Here is a 25,925-nt window from a genome sequence, read left to right on the forward strand (position 1 = left end):
CTCACTTCTTTAATGATGCCTCTATACCCAGTGATGTCCTCTCTTACCCCTACCCCCCCTAACACATATACCTTGGAGAATTTCCGGGGTGGTTTATTGAAAGTCCAACGTGGTCTAAATCCTGTGTATCTATCTGGCTTTTATTAGGAAAATGTGCAATGGTGTAGCCGAAACTGGCTACCTGCAGATAGTTGGAAAATTGGGAAAAGAAGAGGTTTTAATGTTTTGTTTAAAAGTCACCATTAGAAACAATAAGAGGGGAACAAGTCAATAACAAAACAGATTTCCCTGCTAGTCTGTGGATCAGAAATTCGCAGAGACACTGGGAGACGATGGGACAGAAGAGCCTCCAGTGGTAGGAGCTCCTAGAGACCATGTTATCACTTCCAGCACATTGATAGCAACGTCAGTGATGAATTGCTGTCTTTCAATTTAAATTCATATAACATTGGACAGTAGAAAATGAATTCCCTGCCCATCTGAGAAGTACAAAGATATTTCCCCGGTCCTATTATCTTATTTAAATAATTCTGGGAAAGCATCAATGCTGCACAAAAGGCCCACCCCTTTCCCTGTATTCTGATGGAATGGTCCCCTATTAATACACCGAATCTTAATGAACAGAACTTAGCTCGTCAAGAACTTGGGCCCCATATGAAATCCAGGGCCTAGTTGTGGCACTCCCTACTTTTTGTGTTCCTTCTGCAGGCACAAGCAGGTCCACGTCTGTGGTCTTACTGTGTGATAAGCACTGTACTTGGTGCTACCTCAGTAAAAAAAGGAATGGCTGGAACAGTCACCTTCGAATTGCCTAGGAAAAGAAAAAGTAAGCTCATAAAGGGCAGCGGGGAGACTTGCCCTTCTCAGTGCAGCCTATGCTTCGCTTGAGGATACTTGCCTGGATTTTACTCGCTCTCAGGTGTCAAACTCAGGTGGTAAATGATGTCCACTGTCCACGGCTTCTTCCGTGTCAAGGAACACTCAGGGCCTATTAAGAGCATCTCTCCAATACGCTGACGGCTGACTCCTTCCAGCCTCCCCGTAGCCTGATAAACACAATATCAGGGCCCAGAAGGAGCTTTGGCTGAGGCGTGGTTTGGTTTCTACTGTGGTTGCTTTCAGGTTCTTCAGGTTCTAAGGCAGTGTCTCACTTGCATAGCCTGCACTTGAGAATTTCTGACACTGTCTCCTCCAGCGCTGGGGTTCCAGGTGTGGATCACCGCCTCTGACTCAGTATTGTTATTTAAGTAGACTATACATTGTACACACTGGTCAGGAGGAAAGAGAGAGGCCCAGAAAGTCCAACCATGTCTACATCTCAGGCAGTTGGAAGCTGGATGATGCTGAAGATCCTGCAACTGGGTGATGGGGTGGTAGATATGTCTATTCAACTTGTTGGATGTAGTCTAACATGTCCACAGTTATTGCAAAACAATTAATATTTTATATTAAATTTAAAGCTAGGAGAAATGTTTGGCACAGTGGAACTGAACTGTGTAACTCAGGGATGGTGTAAGACATGCCCTTCCTCCTAGGTTAAGTGGTAGGCACCAGCACTGAATACTCGTCATTTTAACCCATGAGATGAACAGACAAATAATGTTTAAGGAAACAAAACAAAACACTCGTCTGTTTGCAAACTACTTTCCCGCCATCATTTGTGGTTCTTTGTTCCCTCCCCCTCCCTTTATCTTCTTCCCCTCCCCTCTCCATTTCTTCTCTCTACTTGCCAAACGAAAGGAAATCAATCATTGACATTTAATTTTTGCTTCAAGAAGAAAGCATTCAGTGAGTGGTGAGTACTGCCAATGTCTTCCTGGGTACCAATCTTGAATTAATAGCAGGGATTTCCCATTCGTGATGTTTAATAAAACAGTGTGACTTTCTCCTTCGCCCTTAAGAGAGTCTTAGTTTCTATGTTCACCACAACAGAAGAAGAGCTTTCGGGTATGACTCATATTGGGATGCCCCTGAAACAGCTGATTTTCTGTAGTACAAGAGGAACAAGTGACTTCACGGTGATTGCCTTTATTCAGCCAGTGGAGATGGCCAGCCCATTTAAATCCAGCTTTATGGGGCCGTCTAACCCATCTCAGAAGATGTTCCTGGGGCCATTGAAATATAAACAGCATGGAGTTTAGACCCCCAAGGAGGTTTGTCTAAAATCCGACGAGGATGGTACCAAAGCCAAGCATCTACCAGTGCCTTTTCGGAGGTCCTGACACTAGAAAGGTCTGTGATGTGGGTAGGGTCTAGGAGTCCTGCTCTCCGGTAGTAGCCACTTGTGAACTTAGTGTTTCTAATCATAACATAGGATAGTGCCAGAGTAGGGCAGAGCATGAAGCCACCAGAAACAGAAAGATTGGATCCCCCCACCCCCACCCCAGTGTCACTGGGTTCCTGTTAATACGCTGGCATCCTCCACGGGCTGTGACCAAAAGGGTCCCGTCCCACCACACTGGAAACTAGGGCTCAGCACTGGACACCTCGGGGTGACAACAGCCCCTTTGTGATTGTGGATCTAGCTTTCTTTTCATTTGTAAATGTCATACTGGGAAGACTAGGGAGCCCCCTTCTGGCTATAAAAATTGTCTTTGAACGTTCCAGGGCAAGACTTTTGTCTTCAGGTTAAATGTCTTTCAGGAAGCTTGTAAACTTTACTGAGAGACACTCACTGCCACGGACTCTGGGAACTTGCTGATTTAGATGAATCCAGCATATAAACGAAGTTTCTGGAAATAGAGTGAATTACGTGACTCCTTGATTTTCTAAAAGATGCGATTGAGAAGGAGGGAGTAGCGGGAGGGAACGAATGAATGAGGATGGATAAAAAATAGATTTTCTTTCTTCATTTCTCAGTTGTTGAAATGTTGCAGAGATGTGACATCTTAACAGCCTCTAAATTTCCAACTAGTAAATTGTATTTGGACCTTGTCAGAATCAAGATGTAGGCTAGAAATGGTACTAACTTCTGGGGGGACTGTTGGAACAAGGATTCTTCCCCTTGAGCAGGTCTAAGAGCTCCCGATTGTGGTTGCATCCCGGTCCCACCAGAGCCAGGAATCCCCTTGGCCAGAGTGCTTGTTCAGGCTGGAACGCTCACTGCAGTCCCAAGCCATCGCCACCTTACAGTAGTGTAAAATGAAGCTTGTTTAAAAACTCTTTGATGGGTGAAGATCAAACGGCTCAGGGTCCCCTGTCTTAATCAGCCTTGAGCCAGGTGGCATCACAGGGCTCTGGGTTTGCTGCTTCTGTGGACTTTGTGTTTAGCAAATTCATCAGCTTAATCCCGTTGAAGCCCTGGCCTGGGAGCAAATCCCTTCACACTACACTGCTGCTGTGGGTCCACAGTGTCAGTTCACGGGCAAATAAATCAGGGTTAATTAGAAGGGGGTAGCAGAAAGGAGACACACAGGAAGATAACTCCGAGGGACCCGAGTCCTCACTGCTGCTCCGGCGGGAAGGAGCAATCCCGTTCCTCTTCTGCCCCCTGGTGGAATCCTATTAGAAGTTATCTGGGGGACTTTGTCTAGGTTCCACGTGGTTGTATGTAACGTCACCTCTCACAATGAACACTTTTCAAAGCTAAATATTCTCGCGCTTTTAATAGTCTTCACAATATATTGCACATTGAATAACCCGAATCTTCACAAAGTAGAATATATCAACACCGTAGTTTAAAGGCGAAGGAGCTGGGCTCTGGCACTCAGGTTCACAGTACACACATTTTTTTTTCAGTTAGGTTTAAGTTGCAAACCCCAGAATTTTGCATTCTTGGATTAAAAAAAAAGTTAGGCTTTTTAGATTATAAGTAGCACATTTCGGAGAATCCTGTGCTGGACATATTAGGAAAGCTCATACATCTATGATCATTTTCACGAAACATGTTGAAATATTAAAATGTTATTTGTTTTCATGAGAAAGCATTAGGGTTTAGGGTTAGAAAGTTCCTTCCCACTGAGCAGTGTTCATATTGGTGACAACCAGCTACCCTCTGATTGGGTTTCTTCTCAGTTTTCCAGGATTCATATGGGAACTCTCCTTAACTTTGTTTTCGCTCTCCTCTTCCTTCAATCCCTTCTCTCTTTCCCCTTTCTTTTTTTCCTTCTATTGACGGTGAAGCTCGAATTGTTTGACTTTGCTAATGGGTATATGAGTGAATTCATTGTTTGCTCCATATGTTGATTTTAGTTGAAAAATAGAGCTGCCACAGAGAGAAGCACTACTGTGTAGAAGCTTGCAAAGGAGAAGTTGCAAAATGCAGAAAAAACTTTAAATAGGACTCAATAAAAAGAATTTTTGTGTGGTGGTGGCTAGCCTATATTACATACATGTGGTAGGTAAGTTTTGTCAGTTTGATTTGATTGAGAAGAAACTAAGAAATTAATAAAGGGTATTTATGAGTATATCTGTGAAGGTGTTTCCAGGTGCCGTTCCACTTACAGGGCTCTGACCTTAAGATTGGATTAATGACCTCTTCATGGGGATCTCAACTATGATGGAGTTATTAAGGAGATGGTAAATGCTGTCAGGCGAGACTCTCTTGGAGGAAGTAGGCACTGGAGCTGTCCTCAGGGGCTATATTTCACTCTGGCCCCTTCAGGTGGTCTCTTGTCTGTGCTGCCTGGCTGTCCCGATGAGGATTGGTCTGCCTCACTACGTCTCTACACTTCAACGGAGACATAAAGGTTTAATGATCGGAGACTTCGTCGCCCTCATGTGCTGTTCACAGTAACAAGAAAAGTGACTAATCTAGTAAGGCACCTTTAAGGCTGAAAAAACTAAGGGGATCTGTAAATATTAGGCGATTCTTCTCTGATATATTGACTTATTGACTCTGACTCCTATGAATAACTATGTGGGACTTTACTGAACTTTACATGCAATGTGATTGTGTGTGTGTGTGGGGGGGGGCATGCAGCCATCTCCTGCCCTCCATTACCTCATTTATAAGCAGGAGTGTCAGAGCACACTGACCCAAAAATGGTGAATTAAAAAGAAAAGAATTTCTTTTAAGGACCAAGTTAGACCATTCTTAAAACTACAGTAGGACATCTGGGTGGATACTGGAAATGCGTGTTATTTTCCTTGTTCCCAAAGAAATAAAATTATTGGATTACTGTATTCATACTCAAATGGCCTTTTCTTCGGATTGTTTCACTGTGTGAGAAAGTTTCTGGGTTGGATGGATATCTAGTGTTCATTAAGGGTTTTTCACGAACTGTTACTAGCAATGTACGTCAGTGGGACAAAAGCAGCTGATTTGAGGAAATTCGTAGGCTAGCTTTAACCGGTTAGTCATTTCCTTCAGCGAGGAACAAAGGGAGGCACTAAGAGCATGCCTATCATTTTAGAGAAGTGAGTTTTCACATCCGCGTTGTCCTCAAAATCTATTTATTATTATTGTTAATTATGAAGTTTAGTGGGAGAATCAAGGAAGCTAGACTCAGCAAGTGCTTTACATATCAAATGTTTCTTATTGGATGTGGCATCTCATTTCTCTCTTCACACTGGATGGTCTGGTGTTATTTGCGCTGAATTTTTCGATATGAATCATTGAGTTACTCTTCTGGAATGCGATTTCATGAAAGATGCTTGGGTTGCAGGTGTTCTGTACATTGTTAAATAGTGACTAATTGGCCTCTCGAGTGCAGTATTGATTACTACGTTAGTTCTATTTGTTGACTCGTCTGGAATTAAACACAAATAAGTTCAAAAGTAATTATTTTTTTTATTTCAACTCTATAAAGTATCCAACAGGCACTCTGCAATTACAGCTGCAGGGAAAATACAGAGCAAATCAAAGCAGGTTAAGTTATGAAAAAGTTTTTCATCTACACCAAGAGGGTGCAAGAGGCCGAGGGCCATTGGATGACAGTTTGTTGCATTCTAACAAGAGACTCTTTCACATAGCACAAACTGTAAGAGGACGGCCAAATAACCATAGCTGTAAGAATACAAAAGAACCGACCAGTTGTAAAAACATCATACGTTGAAATAAACTGGATAGATGATGCTTCAAGAAACATCCCTTTACTTAGAAAGCCCAACCTCTGAGTCATGGCCAAGGTCCCAGAGCTCTGTCTGTTGATGCAGGGGCTGAAAAGGAGGAGGGCTATCAACACACTTCCCGCGTTTTGCTTTCAAGGTCTCCTGAAAAGTTGCCTCACACATGATTTGCATATACAAGAACTCAGAGAAAGCATCCTGTTTTGTTGAGGGGTGCACCAAGGTACATTTTCATCATTGGTTTCATAACGAGGTGTGGTGAGCAGTCATTTCCAATTTTTCTTTTGGGTTGGACCATTGTTAATGGAATCTATAAAATGAGATACATTAGGATTTGACTGCACTACTTTTTTTTTTTTTACTGAGTCTGCACAGCTGAGCAAAACAGGAATACCTGTATACAGACTGATAGTATGTCATATAGTAATTTGACCTGCACATACATTTATACATTTCACAGAAATGACGCTGTATCTCATGAACAGACACACAGCTCTGGTACACTTAACAGAAATAAGATAACAACTTCATCATTTCTGTAATTCATCAATATTATATAATAAAGGCTTATAAATCGTTAGCAGAAAGAACTGTAAAACGCAGCAAGCTAAGAAAGGACAACATTTTGAGGTGTGTTTGTCTTTGTCATGCAGCATAACACCAAATTTGTTTTCTTAATAAGATGCCATGAGTTTAAGGCACTTGCAACCACGCCAGATAGCCAGGTCATGTTCTAAACTATGGGACAGATGAGTGACGAGACTGCGGACAGAAGTTTCAATAATGCTAACAATTATGACACTCATTCAAGTCTACTTGGACCTAAAACATTATTCAATACAAATAAAATGAAATCATAATGCTGTGAAACACTAAAAAAAGTTATATGTACCACAAAATATCACTCCAAAATATCTATTTACATAAATATTTGTTGTGGTCCTATTGTGAAAGAAAACGTTGTGGGAAATGCACAGATACCTCTATTGTATAAAGTCGGGGTTAATACCCTTTGTGTTCAGTATGGTAGCTGACTTCTTTAGCTTCACCATCAGGTCTATCGTTTGGAAGCGAAGTGAGAACGAGTCAGTAGTTGAAATATTCTTCTCCATGTGCAATTCACATGTATGTTCTCCAATTTTAAGAAAAAAAAGCTATGACTTGTGAGGATTATAATCAAAATAAACTTGGCTTAAATGCTACATGAATCTGATTCACATCCAAATAATAAAGATCCTAAGTATAAAAATCAACTATAACGATTTCCAAAACTCATTTCCTCTAATGTCTTCAGTCTAATTAAATATTGTTATGTCCTTTCCTTGGCAGTTTGCAGTTTTTCTGTGATTTAAGACACACAGAAAGCCCTATTTCCCATACACGAAAGTATCAACAAGAAAGTCAGTGAGCAAATCAAACAAGTTGGCACTATTCTAGTTTATCCAGATGGTCTTTAGTGCAAGAAAAGAAAAAAGAAAAAGAAAGAAAGAAAAACTGGGGGCATGGAAAAGTTCAGAAAGTAAGATGTGGTTTATGAAGCTGGCCATGAGTTATAGCCCTAGTGTCTTGATTAAGACAAGATTTAAATCCTTAAAATTCAATGTTGAAAATCTGATGGATGTTTTCTGTTAGTTATTCCTGGAAGCTAGAGTTCACTTTTATCTCTTGTGATCGTGTTGGGCGTCCTAATAAAAGCTGTGGATGAAATGAACAAAGGTGTATCACAAGTGGAAAACAGCCCACAGTCACACTGTGCCGAAAGCAATGCCTTTCCTCGTCATAGAACCCATGTATTCGCGCAAGTTGTCTTAGCCTCAAACCCAAGTCCCAAAACACATGGTCCATGCAAATTCCTGGGGATTTGTGGATATTTGAAAAATTAGAGAGACAATTCCCTTTCTAATAACAAGGTAAATGTAACATCCTAGCAAGCCTTTAACATACCTAACACACATTATCTTGCAAAAAAATCAAACATTGATTATAATGTTGGAATTATATGTTTTTTAAAACATCAGCTAAAAGATAAATAAGCTTCTAGAAATCACTGAATTTTAGCCAGATGTGTTTGGTTTTATATTATTTAGTCTGTTGAAATTCACAGATCTCTTGGGTACTCTAGTAATCTTGAAAAATTGTTTATGAGGGAGAGGATTCCAATAACACAATAATAATAATATCAGGATGAAAGTTTTAATTGAACTTTACCCTAAATTAAATGTACTTCCAGTAGTTTTAGGCCTCAAATATTTTAGAGTATTATATTTTGATAGGAAAAGCACATTTGAAAGTAGTTTTGAGTATGAAATTTCAAAGAAAACTCCTGTGATTTATTGGTTAGTCTGTGATGACGTAATGGAAAGATTTCTATAGGAATTTCTACATTAAAAAAACCCTACTGAAAAAATAGAAAACAATAATTAACACACATTTCCATATCAGGATGCCATCGTGGACAGTTGTACATTTATCAGTATGAGAAAAATGCTACCAACCAATAAAGCTTCTAGAGGATTCTGCCTATTGATAACAGAGGTCAACTGGCCTGCCAACAACATACTTGGTTTAATTGGATGATCTTTTCCTCGTATGAAAAAGACAGTTACCTTGACATTTTCAAATCTTGTCTTCTCTAGCTAATGTGAAATTCCAAGGTTGTAACACTTCTGCACTATTTAGATAAAATGCAGGTTTGAGAAATCATCCGTGTTCTTCTCTAACCCCTTCTAACTTTGATAAACTTATCCAGGGAAAGGTCCTCAACTCCTGGCCCAGTTTGGTTTTCCTCCTCAAATAAACAAAGCTCCTTAGTATAGTTGTAATGCCATTGACTTGGGACTTTCAGACTGTATATATAGTGTTTTGGTTCAGGCCTAAGACAAGAGACTAGTTTAAATACATTTTTTAATATCCTTTCTCTCTGAGCCCTGGACTGTGCTGTGACATCTGACAGGAGTTTGTTTTTAATAAAGTTATGAAAATGCTTGAGTCTCTGGCTAGACATGATGATTAGAATCTGTGTCGTCCGTTCAGACACTGACATTACAGATGAAAGATAGACATAGCACCTTTTCATTTTTATTTTTTTGGATGGGTCTTCATTCCTCCCCACCCTATCCCACCCCTACCCTAAGGGTTTGTTCTTATAAAAAGGGAATATTTTAAGCCTCAGTTTGAGGGTGTTAGGTACTAAATAAAACCAATTGGCTGCTAGTCATTTCCAGGACCATCTTTAAGCACAATAGATAGAGTTTTTAAAGATATGAAATGGTATTGTGAATTCTTTTTCCCCCTCCACTTTGTCTTGCCAAATTTCTCAATTACCATGCACATTTTCATTCCTCCAAAACTGCATCTGTACCCGCCGTGGGAGGCCCGTACAGAACCACAGCAGTTGTGCTTTTTGTATTAGGCCAATTTTTAGAATCTATCAGAAAAGAAAGGTAACATTCAGTCTTGTCATCTGCTAGGAAAGAAACTGGTTTGACATGACCTCTGTGACCCACGGATGTGTGGTCCTCTTTGTACGATGTCTATACTGGCTTGAAGTCACAGGCTCCACTCCCTTCCCTTGATGAAAGGGAAGAGCCCAGGTTTTCTGTACCACAGTCATCTATCGTACCGAATATATTATTCTCTATTCTTGGTAGTTCTAGCAAGATACAGACTCTTCTACTGGATGGAAGTATTTCCTACACTCTTTCAAAATATAATCAGAGCAAAGCAAGGCCATTGCAACAATAGAAAACATCACTTTACTGGTAAAAGGCTTTGCTTCAGGACCACCATGTCAACTGTTATTGTAGGTTCAAACATAAAACATGTAAAGAGCACTATCATAATCTAAGCAATGAGTCCTAATGCCACCGTAGTTACTGGAGCAGCATCAATCAAAGGCATCATGGTGACCCCGAGCACTAATCTTCTCTCTTTTCCTCAGGTTTGCTGGCAGCTGTGTCTCAGAAAAAAGCTGTCTTCAGCAAGGCAGAAGCAGGTAAGAGAAATACATTAGAAGTCTATGTCCCAGCCTGAATTGTCGTCAGGGGGTGGCTCGTCACTGTCCTCAGGGAAGCTGTCGAAATTGCTTGTGTCTGTGGGTGATGCAACCTGCAACGTGAGAGAATGAGCGAAAGGTGTTTTGCTATTTTTTGGTAGAATTGTGAGCTAGAGATTTTATTTTCCATCATTAAAAAGAATAGTTATTCATTCATTCTTTAAACAGATGCACAAAAACAAAATCTGTATATGCTGATGGATAACGAGATCAATGTGTGCCTTCGGTAATATTTAGATCAGATTAAATGTGTCTGTCTCCTGGACATTTTTTCTTATGAGGACTTTGAACATACTTTTTTCTAGTTTTTGAAATGTAAAGTTCCTCATTATTATTATCTTCTGTCACTCTGCTCCAGTGCAATCGTATACCACTGCTTTCTGCTCCTATCTAACTTGGTGGCTAAAGTTAGTCTTTCTCCACTCTTCTGCCATCTTTATCTTCTCCAGCCTCTGGTGAGCAAAATTCTAATCTCAACCTTCGAAAGAGCAACATGCACATGGGATTGACTGTGTACTCCTTTTATCTTCTCTGTGCTCAAATCACTCAATTGTGAAAGTGATCTTCATTCCTCTCCACGGTGTTACAAATGACAGGATTTCAATCTGCCTATGGGAGGGTGGCATTTTATCATGCAAACCTATACACGTTTGTTTTTGTTTGTCTTTTGTTTTCTGTCCTGGAACTAGCTCTTGTAGACCAGGCTGTACACTAGCTCTTGTAGATCTTGTAGATCTACCTCTGCCTCCCGAGTGCTGGGATTAAAGGCCTCCTCCTCCACCGCCCGACTGCAATTGCTTTTAAAGGGGCTTGGTGTTTGTATACAGGGCATTACAGCGGCCATGCAGCGCATGATGTAATGACTGTAGGCTGGCTAAGTCTTTGCCTGGAATGCTGACAAGTGCATGTGCGGCTGTGGGACCCTGGGCTAGCTAGGCATTCGCCTGAATATTGACAGGTGCATCTTGCCAGGTGACAGGGAGGCAGGCCAGCATGATGCCCGAATGCTAACAGGTAGAGCACACACCAAGTTCCTAAGAGGCTTCGATGTTCTGAAACTAATTGACCATCATGACTGCTGCACGAAAGAGGAGAGTGGAATGGGGTAAAAACAGCAAAGGAGGCAGAAGCCAGGATATGGGTCCTGGAAGGCCATATTATGGATTTTGTATGTTATTTTATTTTGTTTTGTTTTTGAGACATTTTTTGTTATTTTTTAAAAGTATAATGAAAGCATTCTAAGAAATATGTTTATTCTAAGTGTAATGGAAGCTTAGAGGTTTATTCTAAACTTGAGCAAAATTCTTCCATATTCGCTGGCTAAGTGTCATCTTCAGGGCACCAAACTCTTCTAACCATCCCTACTGTATAAAAGTCATCCTTATAAGTTTGGGTGAGAAAAATTTACATTAACTCTTTGGGCTCTTTTTATTCTACCCTGCTCTAAAGACAAAACCCATGAATGTAATTGGGGTCAGTGATGCGCACTTTATTTTGTTTCCTGAATTTAAAAAGAAAGCAATCAACAAAGAAATAAACCTCGGAAGGACAATGTTTCTATATACAAAGTCTATTGAGTTAATCCCAAAGAACTGGAGCATATAAACAAAATTCACAGGACCATAATAAATCTGTCCCTGCCTTTTTTTTTTTAAAAAAAAAAACACAGCATGCTGTATTTAGCAGGGGCAGTGCACTGCTTTCAGTTGGAATCTATTTTAGTTTTTTAATTTTAATTTTGGTGTGCACAATTCACACAGTGAACTAGCTATTTAACAGCATTGTCCCTGCCCCAAATCAACTGTACTGAAAAAGAGAATCACCTTTCAGATACCAACAGAAGGAGGGAAGAACATACGGCTTCCAACTCATGCTAGGGTAGGTATAGACATGTCTCATATAGAATGAGACAACATTGAAAACGGTTGCTGTAAATTCTATGTCCTTTTAGCTACAAACACATTTCTAACATGTACCACAACAAAAGCTAACTTGTTTTCATGGAAAAAGGGCACTTGAGTTTCAATGAAGAATTTAAAAAGATAATGATAAATCATACCCATAATAACCATCCACAGATTTGTTGGTATTATGTTTAGATTTTAGAATAGACCATCATTTTAATATGGTGTTTCATAGCTTTTATGATTTGATCATAAAAGTCTAAAACGATCAAGTCTTTGTTGATTGAAAAAGGCCACCAGGTGTGTACCGTTTATTAACTAAAAAGTCTACTTACACTTGGAATTATGGGAGGCGTCAAGGTGCCTTTTCTTAAGCCTTCCCAATTAAAGCCTTCAAACCATCTAAGAAACAAAAATAAAGACAAGTAAGACATTGCATCTCTGTGACATATTCACACTACAGCATATTTCATATAACTGATACGTAGAAGGGTCTCATGTAGTCTAGGATCCCTCAAACCTACTCTGTAGGTGATGATGACTTTGAACTACTGATCCTCCTGCCTGCAGTTCCCAAATTACAGATGTGTGCTGCCACATATGGCTCAGAATGTTTTCAATGAGCTTATTTTATAAAACGTAAAAAATATTAAATTTTTTTAAAAATAATTTTTGTCAAATTATTAAAATATTTTAAAATCATCGTATCTAAAGATTTTAAAAATATTTATACTTAAGGTATAATTGTCAAATTCACACACCAATTTATCATGCAATTTTATTGCAATTTCAGTTTTGTCTGTATGTCTAAGTTCTTGCACTATCTTAATTTAATACATGTCATAAAGTGCTTTTCTCTATGCACCACAGACATTTTCCATCTTTGCCAGTGAATCAATCTGCCAGTTCCAGTGGGGGTGGATGATGAAAGACCAGCTCCACACTGTCATTGTCACAGCCTGAAGTAGGCTTTCAGAGGTCTCGGCTCAGGCAGAAATGGGATCCTTGACTTGGTTGCAGATAAAAATTTCAGATGAGCCAGTATGGGGCAGAGTTAAGACTGGTTAAGAAAGTATTTTAACATAGAGCTCAGCACTGGGGCTTGCTAGAAAGAGAAACACTTGCAAAGAGTAAGAATCCCCCAAGTAAGCCATGAGCTTCTAAAGAGAGGGCAAGCTACGTGTGTTGGAAATAGCCATATATAGGATTTTTGTGGCTCAAATTGTACCTCAAAAGCTAGATAAGAAATATTCTCTCATCCCCCCTTTTTTGGTAAATCAGAATATAGTGTGACTTCATAGGTCCCTTGGATACGGTTGTAATCTGAGTGGAGTCTGAAGGAAAATTCCAGGCAGATCACCAAGACTCCTTCCATTGACCTGCCTGTCAGCCACCATACCTGCTATTTAACCCCAAACCACCTAGATCTGGCAGGGGACAATAGGCAGGTCTCCTCAGACCTCTTCTTCCTACACTCCTGCCTATCAGTCCCTTTATCCACTGCACCAAATGGAATATAACCTATAACTCCATGTAGGTTCCCTCAGACCCATTCTGCCTATGTGCCTGTAAATGAATCACCTAACCCACCACTGCATCTTGGCATCATATTGAATCTACCAGAAATTTCCGGTATGTCCCTCAAACCTATTCCACTCACCTGCCTACCAACCACCCATGCACCCAGTCTGATTTTACTCCTGGAACCACGCTAGGTTCCATAGTGCATCTTGGCACCCATGTTCATATTAGCCACCCTACTTACTGCTACCACACAGTGCAGAGTTGGATCTGAATTTTAGGTAGGTCCCTTAGGCCCATTCCCCACAACTTCCTGCTTATTATCCAACTATCATACCCACCTTCCTCCCCTGGTCCAGTATGGAGTTTGACCTGGAACTCCAGGTAGAAACTTCCAAAGACAGTCTGCCACGCCACCTACCAGGACACCCTAGGATCATAACGTCTTGTGTCCCTGCCTCTAGATAAGGATACCCATCCTGGCTTCATCCTTGAAGATGGTGTGTTGTTATCCATCACACCCCTACATTGTACTGCCTACTCTCACTGCGACTCCAGGTCCTCCAACCCAAGCAGCACTTGCAGAACTCGTTGAGGTTGCCACAACAGAAGACTGGCAGGGAAATTCTTTTCAGTCCACAGAAGGTTCACCCGTAGACTCAGAAGTTGCATTCTCACTTGCTGAGATTACTTCTGAAACCCCATTCATACAACAACAGAGTGGCCCCAAGATTGAAGATGAAGAACCATTCAGTTGGTCCATAACCTAGCATGTTATGGCAAGAGCAAACTGAGATCCAAATACCACTCCACCAAGATGAGATGAAATAGTCACAACCGAAAATGCCAAATATCTAACTCCAGATGCCTAGGCTCCACTGGGAAAAAAAACTGACAAATAAAATACATTCAAGGAACTCAGAGGGGATCTGAACAAATGCCTAGATAAGGAGCCTGAAACTACAAACAGCTGAGCAAAGCGAAGAAAACAAACCAAGATATGAACATTAAATAAAAAGGATGGATCCTTTGCAGAAAAGCCAAAATGATATAACAAGATGAAGCAGGGAGTTAAACAGAAAGGTCATGGGAAAGTCTCAGCAATTGATTACATCAAGTAGAAGAGATAATAATATCAGGTCTTCCAAAAAAGATTTTTTTTTTGTTTTTTTGTTTTTCAAGGCAGGGTTTCTCTGAGTTGCCTAGGCTGTCCTGGAACTAGATCTGTAGACCAGGGTGGCCTTGAACTCACAGAGGTCTATCTGCCTCTGCCTCCCCAGTGCTGAGATTAAAGACAGGTGCCAGCACCTGTAGGGTTAAGTCAGCCCCTTTAGGGGGCGGGGTTTGCCTCAGGCGAATGCATACCGATAAATGGGCACGGGGAGGCAGCTCCTCCCTTTTTCCCTTTTCCTGCCTCCTGTGAAATGGCTGAGCGGAAACCTCGTTCTGTAAGTTTGTTTAAACATTAAAACTGTACATATATCCTTTAATATCTGCCTTTGCATTTATTTACTGCCGATACAAGCACCACCCAGCGATATCAGGTCTTGAAGATAAGCTAGAGGAAATGGATCACTCAGTCAAAGAAACTATTAAATATAAACTCTCTCTCTCTCTCTCTCTCTCTCTCTCTCTCTCTCTCTCTCTCTCTCTCTCACACACACACACACACACACACACACACACACAGACGAACAAAACACTTAGGAAATCTGGTACACTATAAAAAGACCAAAGATACAAATTTAGGTGTAGATGAAGAAACCCAGGTCAAAGGCACAAAATAGATTTTCAATAAAATCATAGAAGAATAAGGAAAGAGATGCCCATTAAAGGGCAGGAGGCACGAAGAGCCCCACATAGACAGAACCAGAAAGAACCTCTCCATGTCACATAATAACCAGCAAAACATGACAGGACAAAGAAAGAGAACTGAAAATATCAGGCAGAAGAAAAAGTCATTTCTAAAGGCAAGCCCGACAGAACAACACTCGCCTTTTCAGTGGAGACTTCCAAAGCAGAAGGGCCTGGACCGATGTTCTACAAGTGCTAGACCACAGATACCAGCCCAAACTAGTCCTACCCTCCCAAGGGAATTGCGGACTTTCAGCTCTAATGATGGATGTCTTTACAGGCCACATTGCCCTAGTTTTCTTAGCAAAAGCCTTCAGTCAACATTGAAGTGTCCCAGAAAACTCCAGACAGGTTAAAAATGTCAATTTTCTTTTCATTATTGGGGCTTTGTTCTTTGCCTTAATCAACAATTTAGGACTACTTACTAACTAGACTTGTATGGTGTTGATAAGGATGACCCTAAGCCACAGGGATTCTTATCAGCCCCAGCACTGGGAAGTTTTCATTTAGAAAAGCCTTGTGTCTTCCACGTAGCAGAATAAGACAGCATGAGGACTCTTCACTTAAACACTAGGGGACACTTGCAGCTTGCTTCTGCAGCTGGTTCCTACAGTGTGTGAATAGCTAAGATGTTCACAAGCGGTAGGGGCTGTGGCAATGCTGGTAGATTATAAACAGATGCGGCTCTAATACACCTGTCCCAGAACCAAATGTAAGTTCACCCCATAGCCAAGCAGAGAAAGCGCAGGCCACAGACTGACTGGAAAGGCCTGGTAAACTCAAGGCAACAGAAAACTCTTGTTCAAACTGTTCAGAAGGAAAGTACTCAGGGACTTCGTGATTCACGCCCCCTGGGAAGACAGGCGTTCATTGCTCTTGTCACTTATGTCTTTGGAGCTAAAGGATCATAAAGTCTATAATCCAAACAGTCACAATGTCCTGTCTGTTTTATCTCCATATTCACTAAGGAGGTGGAACTAAGCACCTTTCCTTAACTCCTTACAAAGGGCCGGTATGTTCAGAGAAAGAGATTGACAACGAGATCTTACTCAAATGCTTCCCTGTCAAGAATGTATTTCCCATGTGTGCTGTCAGCTTCACATGGTGGATAGAGATCTAATCACACACCGGCTGAGATAACTCAAAATGCCATATATTCTATAAAAAATTGTCCCTCCTGAGACTCCCTAGCTTCAATGATATCCTGAGAACATTCCACTTAAAGCTGTAAATTCTGTAAAGCTCTAAAAATTCTCTTCAAACAAGAAATAATAAATAAATGAGACATCTTAATATCACATCTTCCTAAATGCAAAGATAAATCCCCTTTACAAATTTGGCATTTTGTCATTTTTGAAGACACAGTTAGCATATATAATCAATGGTCCAAACCTCACACTGTTTTTTTTTTTTTTTTGTAATGTATTTTACACTGGATTCCTTCTTGGAATTGTTCTTTTATGCTTGACCATATTCTCAGTATATAACTATCAGTAGGTTCTATGGCAGCCCAAGGGTTCTGGCTTTGAAATTCAAAAGGTATCCTTGAAGAGCTGGAGAGGGAAATATAGGATGGATATGATCATATTTCATTGTGTACATATATGAATTTCTTAAAGACTACACTTTTTTTGGAAAGATGATAAGGAAGGTGACCCTCAATATTCTGATAGCAGCACATGGAGAACCCACACTCTTCATTATTAGAGTGGAGCATATATATCTGATAGGTCAGGCTTTGTGTTGTATCCTCAGTCCAATCTAGGTCAGAATCTGACTTAAGTTTCAATCAGTTGCTAACATCTTGATTGTCAGGTATCTCATGAATAAAGAGGCACTGCTGTTTTTCTTGCTAACATTAAATATAACAATCTATGTTCTACTTTCTCATTTATATGTTTGCTGTCCCAGGTAACCATACTGTCCCTTATAGATTTCCATGGGATGAGGATCCTCCAGGGTCCAAACCCAGACATTCTTATCTCATTTTTAGGTACCATAGGTTGAGACTTTAGCTGTCTGGATGCTTAATGTTTGCATCCCTTTTCAGAGCAAAGACATTTTAAAATATAGACCTTTGGGCATTATCCACCACTAAGTTTAAGGGATCAAAGTCTCGGGAGGAAACTAAGGTAAGACTGGAAGAGAAGATTGAGAGAACGTGAGAAGAAGTAAAACTTCACTCCAGAGTCTGGTCAAAGCTTCCGGCTAGACCAGAGTCAAGAACCATTTGCTATGAAGATTTCCTACATAGACACAATGTTACTGTTACACAGAGCTGTTAAAACAAGGAATCTGCTTAAGGCGCAAGTGTACAGAACCTTTCTCCTTTCCCACTTGTAAGCCTACAATTCCCTAGGACTCTCTCTAGAAAGCCCATGTATAGGAAAAGATGTCTTAAGGCAGGCGCGATCATCTGTCCTGTTGCAGAAGCACAGGCTTTACTAAAATTAATAAAAAGGGAGGCATTGTGGAGGCCTAAAGAGGCCAAAGGTCAGAGAGTTTTGGGACTTGTTTTTAGTTTAGTTCGAGGTTATTGTGCTTTAACTCAAAGTTTTCATCTAGTTGTAAATCAGAGTTCTGCTCCCCTAAGGCTACTGTAAACAGGTGTGGCTAGTTGCCAGACCCCTTGCTCCTGAATTAGGGAAGTAGCTGGTCCCTACCTAAAACAGAAACCTAAGGAACCAACTAGGTTCTTGTTCCCTTTACGGAAATAACTTGGGATTCCACCCAGGGAGTGGTTTGCCTAGAGAATGTTTGGTCTAGGGCTTGTGTCAAGGGCATGAATGTACCCCCACGACTTTCAATTTGTATGTTAATGCAGTCCTTTCGTTCTTCTCCTACGTTTTGACATCAGGGGTATATTAAGCTGTTGGAAATTAAACACGGGTGAATTTTCAGGACTCACTGAAATTCCCTCACAATATATACACACACACACACACACACACACAAAAAAAGTCTTAATCCCTCTTTGAAACCCTAGTAACTCAATCCCGGTAAGTTTTATCTTATCCCGTGTCCATCTTATCCCAGTTATTTCAAGAGTCACCTCATATTCTCATTTGAAAAAAATTAGGGAAAAATTAGGAAAAAAGGAAACAAAAAGATTCCTAGCAACCTTTGAAGCTTGGTAGCCATCAAAATTGAACCCATGGCTCTTGCTAAGACACCCGAGTGTGGCACCGTTGAGAGAGCCTACATCCATACTTGGGTATGTCTTTCTGAATGCTTACATTAGAAATCTCTTCCTAATAACTTCAACTCTGCTTCATCTTCGGCTGACCTGAAATGCAGGACTCTCCTCAGCGAAGTCAAGAGTCCCATTTTGGCCTGAATAGAGAAAGCCTAAGAAAGAGCTTCAGCTGCTCTAAGAGGGCTATGGGGCTGTGTCCACTGCCATCAATGATTAGAAACCTCTTTATGTAGCTCTATCTCTAGATTTGACCTTTGATTAAAAAAACAGGGTATGATTTAGGGAGCAATTTTGCTTTCCTCAGGCAGCAGAAAACAAAGTTAGAAATATACACGTTTTTCTTTGTTCCAAGGGGTACAACAAATAAATACTGGTTAGTGTTAATGGAGAGAAACTGAGTCAATAGATTGCTGCATAGACTTACTAGACCTGGATGGAGGTGGGGGTTCCTTGGACTTCCCACAGGACAGGGAACCCTGATTGCTTTTCGGGCTGGGGGGGGGACTTAATTGGGGGAGGGGGAGGGAAATGGGAGGCGGTGGCGGGGAAGAGACAGAAATCTTTAATAAATAAATAAATTAAAAAAATACTCACACACCCATACATACAGAAAAAAAAAAGAAATAAATAAATTTCCAGGTACACATAGAAAAGATTAGAAAAAACTGAATGTTCTGACCAATAACTAAAAACTTACACTCTGGGGAAATTTGATATGTTTTTTGAATTATATTTAAAAAATCACTTACTTGTGTTTTTGAATGTCTTTCACTCCGTTTTTCAAATTTCCTAACCTTTCTGATGGGTTGTCCCTGAAAACGAAATAACCGTCATGTGAAAAAAGCCGGATACTTGCGCATTATGATTCTTTTAAAATGATGCACTTCAAATACTTACCTGCATAGTTTTTTAATTAAGTTAGCAGCATTTTTTGCAATCTTCTTTGGAAATTCTATCATGTCAATCCCCCGCAGGATGATGTTATAGGTTTTCATGGGGTCTGGGCCTGAGAAAGGTGGACTGCCAGGAAGAAGACAGAAAGAGACAAGGCTTTTACTCACGGAATAGGAATTAGAAAGTTGTTACAGCCACATGCATGACGTCAGCTGTTATGTGGAGGGGACTGCATTAGTTATGACACTGGAATGAGATATGCATTATGCTAGCCACAACAGAATGCGAGTTAGAAAATAACCAGGCACTGTGGAAGGCTTCCCGGGCCGCTCTTTAGCAAAACCCCTGCTGGATGCGGCTTGTGCAATGGTCCCTCTCACGCCCTTGTTAGTCACTGTGCTGTCTCCAGAACTCCACATCGACTCAAGGGTGGCACTTGGGTGATTATCATATACTTGACAAATTCTTTCTTCAGAAGTTACTTTCTGGGTTTATACCTCTTTGGGGAATAAATCTTAAGAATGATTTTATTTTATTTATTTTAATAGGAGCTCATATTCTTCACTTTTAGGCTTCTCTTATTTGTGAGTGTCTTTCTATTTACTTTAGTATATTATTAACAAGGGATTGCGGCTTTACTTGCCATTCAAATGGATACACATGTGATTCTGTTTAATCTCTTACTGTCTGCACTTTATGTGGTATTAGAATGGGATATCCTTTTTTATTGATTTTTACTGAACTCTACATTTTTCCCTTCTCCCTTCTCTGCCTCTCCCTCCCCTTCAACCCTCTTCCAAGGTCCCCATGCTCCCAATTTACTCAGGAGATCTTGGAATGTCCTTTTTATTCTTTTGAGTTAACTTGCCAGTTTTGATCTTGTTTCAAAAATAAAGACTCAAATACTTAGTCTTTTTGTGATTAGTTTAGCACTTTTTGGGGGGTTGGGTTATTTCTCTGTGTTACAGTCCTAGCTCTTGTTTATCAAGTTGCTTTGAACTCACAGAGATCCCCCGGCCTGGGATTAACGGTATAAAATCCCAAGTGCTGGAATTAAAGCCATGTGACACCACTGCCTATTTAAAAACTTTTTTATTTTTTAGTATTTAAATTTAACACTTTCTAACTGGTGCTTTTCACATTTGTGTTTATTTTAGACAGCCAAGTAATTTATTAGAGATGCCTTTGTGTATTTTAAAGATGATACATGCTTAATCTACACTAAGATATTCATAACACTATGAAATGTTATTTAGTAGAAAATAGCTATATAATGCCCCAAATATTAATAAGCAACATTTGATGAACATGATTTCATAAAATTATTTGTCTGCACAGGCACAGACAGGATTATACTGTATATTGTTTTTAAATGCAGATGTGTTCAACTTAATTTTGCTTCAAGCAGGAGTTATAAGTTATAAGCTTTGAATATGTATTTTTAACAACAATATCAATTTCTAAAATATTGTTCTAAAATAAAGGAAAGATATCTGAACTTTGAGTTTTTTTTTTTTTTTTTTTTGGTTTTTCGAGACAGGGTTTCTCTGTGGCTTTGGAGCCTGTCCTGGAACTAGCTCTGTAGACCAGGCTGGTCTCGAACTCACAGAGATCCGCCTGCCTCTGCCTCCCGAGTGCTGGGATTAAAGGCGTGAGCCACCACCGCCCGGCTGAACTTTGAGTTTTGTAATGTCATGCTTCAATTATTAAAAATATTTGAGATCATTAATTTTGAATGATGAGAAATAAATGTATCTATAGCTTTCCTTCCATGTTAACTTTACTGACATTGGTATTAAAATGGTCAAAGAATATAGTATTTACACTCTCTTCAATAACATTTAAAATATTTCGTCTAAATTCTAATTAATCACATTAAACACAACAACACTCCATTTGCCAGTTTCTCTGTTGCTGAGACTCTCACAGATTCACTCTTTTACTGACTTTACCAGTCTGTGTTTGTGAGAAAGGCATCCGTGAACAATATCTATGTCATGTTTTAAGTATAGGAATAGCTTTTCACGTAAACTACCCTGGCTAAATTCTTTTCTTCCTTGGGACTACACGGTTATTGGGAAGCCATCTTTCAACATTAAAGGTGATGAAGAGAAGCTGGGGCCTAACTGCAGCCCTAATCCTCTCATGGCCAGCACCATGCATGCATCACGTTTTTGTGCCTCTGATATCAATTCCTCAGCACCGAGTTTAGAAAATTGGCTGCAGATACATCATGGTGTTGTTGCTCCAAGCATTCTGCCAATGGTAACACCTACTAGTGAGATTTCTGAATCATCGGTTACTCTTATCTTTCAATTTTCTTTGAGGAAAGCCATGCTTAACATGTTCCCTTTCTCTTCATCTACATTCTAATCTTTCTGCAAGGCCTAGGCAGTCTTAGCCTTACATTGTACAGAATTATATTGTACAGAAGCCTTCTGAACTCCACAGGCCGTGCTGACCCCGGGTTACTCAACGTCTTTAGCAAGTACCACGGTGGGACATTAATTTTTCTTACAGTAGTATTGCTTGGCGAACACGTAGCCTGTCTTATGTCCTTCGGTATTCCTAATGACTGTTGGTTATAATATTATGATGAACAAATAGCTGACATTTCAGCTATTTCAATACAAAGCCTGCAAGCCAGTCCTCTTATTTCCAAGGAAATCTATCTGTCCATAGAATTATTTATATGATTATCATTTCTTGTACTGTATGGTCAGCTAAATGACTAGTGTAACAAATCCCAAGAAAACTTGATCTCTCTCCATTATATACACACACAAGCACGCACACACACACACACACACACTCATACATATACACATGATGGCAACAATGACAAGATTAAAGTTGGTGTTGAATTGTTTGCACTCAAGTGATCTATTTTGCTGCTTTCTTTATGAATATGTGACTATTTGCAATAATAACTGAAGTTGAGTTCCATGGTATAGTGAGGTACCCTGAAGATCATCTACTCAGAGTGCCAAAAGCAAGAGTGCACAGCTGTCTGAGGCCTCTTGTTCGCAGTTCCCCAGAAATGTCCATACCTGCCAGTCAGAAGCTCATACATTAGGATTCCTAGCGACCAATAGTCAGCTGAAATGTCATGACCTTTGTTCAGGATGATCTCTGGGGCTACGTATTCTGGAGTCCCACAAAAAGTCCATGTTTTCTTTCCAAATCCTATTTTCTTTGCAAAGCCAAAGTCAACCTTATGAAGAGAGAAAGCAAGACACTTAAGCTATTTATGATCAAGCTGTAGAAAAATATTCATTTAGCTGAGCACACTGATAATACCAAAAAGGAAAAGTCATTATAGTCCTGTTTTCTAAAAGGAATCATGTCTGTTGCAAACACAGATGCCCTGTTCAAATTCTGTTCCAATGAGAAAAGGGAAACCTGAACATAGATACAATTAAAACCATTAAAAGAAAAGACTGTTTCTAGAAACACATTTTCATCTTTTCTATGACCTCCCCTCCCCCCGAATATTGGCTGTGGAATAAAGGAAGAATTTCTCCTTTAATCAGGTGGAGATACAGGTGGGCCATTATAAAAGTTCTCCTAGAATATGCATGCTATCTTCTGATGTATGAAGTTGACAGCTCCGGTATTGAATATACTGTTGAAGGAGCAGAGTAGCACAATTAAGAGAGCAATATTCTACTCCTGGTAAACAAGCAGATAAAACAAAAAATCTATCCTCTTTTTGTGGAACGTTTTGGAGGAGCTACAAATACAGAAAACCTCCTTTTTGCAAAGTGATTTGGTTTAGATTCAAATAGTTACATGCTGTTGATACAGATGTATCTAAAGCCTATGCCTGGGTAACAATTCCAAAAGTTTACAACTAGAACCAGGTACCAATGGGTTCAAAGCCCATGAAAGATAGACAATTTTAAATAAAAGAGCTTCTCTTATACAGTAGCCTCTCTTGCCCGGTAGTTAGTGTTATCACTGTGAACACAACTTAGATAATATTGCCTCAGAACTCATTCCTCAAGACATTATTCTTAAATATCAAATACTAAAACGTCCACGGTCTTGTGTAACACTAATTTTCACTGCATTTAGATGCAGAAAGCAGGCTTGAAATACAGAACAGTATGTATAAGTGCTTTCAGGTCTATGAATGCATGCTAACAATGGCATTTTCTAGAAGTTGTTAGGACACATGCTTTGTGGGGCTATTATTAATTCAAATGTAGCCAATTTAATTTCCCATAAAACTTTACATAATTTGAGATACATTGTAATAGGGAACTACGGTGCTCACACTGCTTTCAAGAAGTTATAACACTGAAATGGAAAGTATTTTGTGTTAACAAATGAACAAGAATACGTTAGAACTCCAGGACACAACTGTTGTGTGAAACACACTGACCAGCTTGGCATAACCTCGGTGATCTAGGATCAGATTTTCTGGCTTGAGGTCCCTGTAAATGATTCCTTTGGAATGCAGATAGGCAAATGCTTCTACCACACACGCTGTGTAAAATCTGGTTGTCGAATCTTCAAACGAACCCCTGAAAATGGAAAACGCAATAAACAGTGTATGAGAAATTCATTCTCTAGAAAACTGATTCATGTGTATGTGAGTTCATTATATTTCTGCAGCAAAGTTGGCTCAGAGGCCGAGGTCTAACTGGCTCCATATTGCATGATTTTCATTCCATTAGGAGGATCGTTTTATCTGCCCCTTTGAGTGGGACAGTTAAATCTGACTTCCTGAAAGGCTCAGGAAAGGATCAGTAACATTAAGTTTCATGGACTTTGTGACTTCCTCTAAACAACCCACTGCTATATAAAAAGTGCAGAGTCCCAGCTGTGGGAAGAAGACGATTCCTATATTAGCACTTGTACGCTATTGCTTTTCAAATGAGAGGTTATTTTGATTAATTAATTATTGTTTATTCTTTTTACTTGGGATCAAACCCAGTTAGTTCTCCATATATGTATATATATATATATATATATATATATATATATATATATATACAATTGCCAAGTCCTATACCATCTAGCTGTATCTCTAGTCCAAAGAAGTCATATTAAATAGTCACCTTCAATAATAAGCCTATATATATATATATATAATTAATACACAATTTAAGTATATGGATTTTTCATGGTTACTTTTAGCAAATTTACATATGAATCTTTCTAAAGAGTGTAGATAGAGTTCTTGTGAATGTGCAAAGGAAAGAGGCCAATGTTTACAGAGAGCCACACCATGGGGCTGCAACACCGCCAACCTTCTCACCTGCTGAATGCTAGGCCTCTGAAGCCTCTGCCACCAAGACAGTGTCTACCTCCTACACCATTGCCTTCTTATCAGTAGGAAGACATGGAACTAAAACACAACTAGAAGAAAAAGTGCCTGGAAGGAACTGTTAAATTCCAACATTTAACAAGAAAGTATTTTCTCTGTCTCTCTGCTTCCTGTCTTTCTCAGTTTCATCTGTATGTGTATGTGTCTATATATACACATGTTTTATTGATTAAAATAATAATAAAAGAGAGCTCTAAGGTCATTCCTTGTCTCTAAAGCAGAACTTTTATACTTCTTTATTCACTGCACTTAAGATAAATGTCTTCTTTTTTTCTTTCTCAAATACTGAGGTTCAATTGAATATGGAGTGGCATTTCATTTATATTTTAATAAATAAAACATGCCTGTAGATCAGAGAGTAAAACAGTTCTACTGGTTAGCTTTACAGACCAGGTAGTGGCAACACACACCGTTAATCCCAGTAGCTACACTAGTTGCCATAGAAACTGGGTGGTACATACCTTTAATCCCAGTGGTGCATCCCTTTAACCCCAGCCATAGAGAGAATTATAAAACAGGAGGAGACAGCTCTCAGTTTCATTCTGAGACTCCTGGAGGCAGGATCACCATTTCAGACTGAGGTCAAGGTAAGAGCCAGTGGCTGGCTGTTTTGCTTTCCTGACCTTCAGGTTGAACCCCAATATCTTTCTCTGAGTTTTTATCAATCGTGCTTTATGAATAACTTCAGAATTTATGACTGTTAGTTAGAACTTTACAAGCTCTGGAAGTAACTGTGATGAAACAGAAGGTACCACCACTTCAGGTGGTGCCCAATAAATAATGGTGCAGGATCTTGCTCGTAGGCGGGTCCCTGATGCCTGCTTCCATTTTGGTGACACCTGCTTCATTTTAAAAATTTGAGTAAAGTCTAACAACCTGAGCATTGGAATGTGGCTACATATTTACAAAATTCATCTGCAAGTCCAAGCCTAAAGCAGATGTCTTTCAGGCAGTTTTTATTTAGAAATACTATGTTCAGCTGTGCAGACTTGGCTTACCTGCTGTATTCACTGAGTAGTGACAAGCAGTGGGCGTGAGTACAGCTAAGCCAGGTATGAGAGCATATAGCTGTGATGCCAATACCTGGGAGGCTGAGGCAGGAGGTCAGCCTGGACTGTAAGGAGCCCTTATCTCAAACATGAATCATACAAATAAAAT

General features: G+C 39.8%; 1 protein-coding gene across 3 annotated transcripts in view; it reads right to left on the reverse strand.

Moving 5' to 3' along the window:
- Positions 1 to 5,711: 5,711 nt before the first annotated feature.
- The window catches only part of Prkg1 (protein kinase cGMP-dependent 1), a 1,110,483-nt gene continuing 1,090,269 nt past the window's right edge, over positions 5,712 to 25,925 (reverse strand). For 2 of the 3 annotated variants that reach the window (XM_075973828.1, XM_075973826.1), the window contains exons 13-18: positions 23,820 to 23,961; positions 22,483 to 22,646; positions 19,436 to 19,558; positions 19,288 to 19,350; positions 12,303 to 12,369; positions 5,712 to 10,116 (exon numbers count right to left, since the gene is read on the reverse strand). In XM_075973828.1, coding sequence (XP_075829943.1) covers positions 10,018 to 10,116; positions 12,303 to 12,369; positions 19,288 to 19,350; positions 19,436 to 19,558; positions 22,483 to 22,646; positions 23,820 to 23,961 — 658 coding nt within the window. In that variant the 3' untranslated portion in view covers positions 5,712 to 10,017. The remainder of the gene's footprint in view (positions 10,117 to 12,302; positions 12,370 to 19,287; positions 19,351 to 19,435; positions 19,559 to 22,482; positions 22,647 to 23,819; positions 23,962 to 25,925) is intronic. The other variant, XM_075973829.1, reaches the window with a different exon arrangement.

This window comes from Microtus pennsylvanicus, chromosome 5, assembly GCF_037038515.1.
Source record: "Microtus pennsylvanicus isolate mMicPen1 chromosome 5, mMicPen1.hap1, whole genome shotgun sequence".
In the NCBI taxonomy this organism is placed as follows: domain Eukaryota; kingdom Metazoa; phylum Chordata; class Mammalia; order Rodentia; family Cricetidae; genus Microtus; species Microtus pennsylvanicus.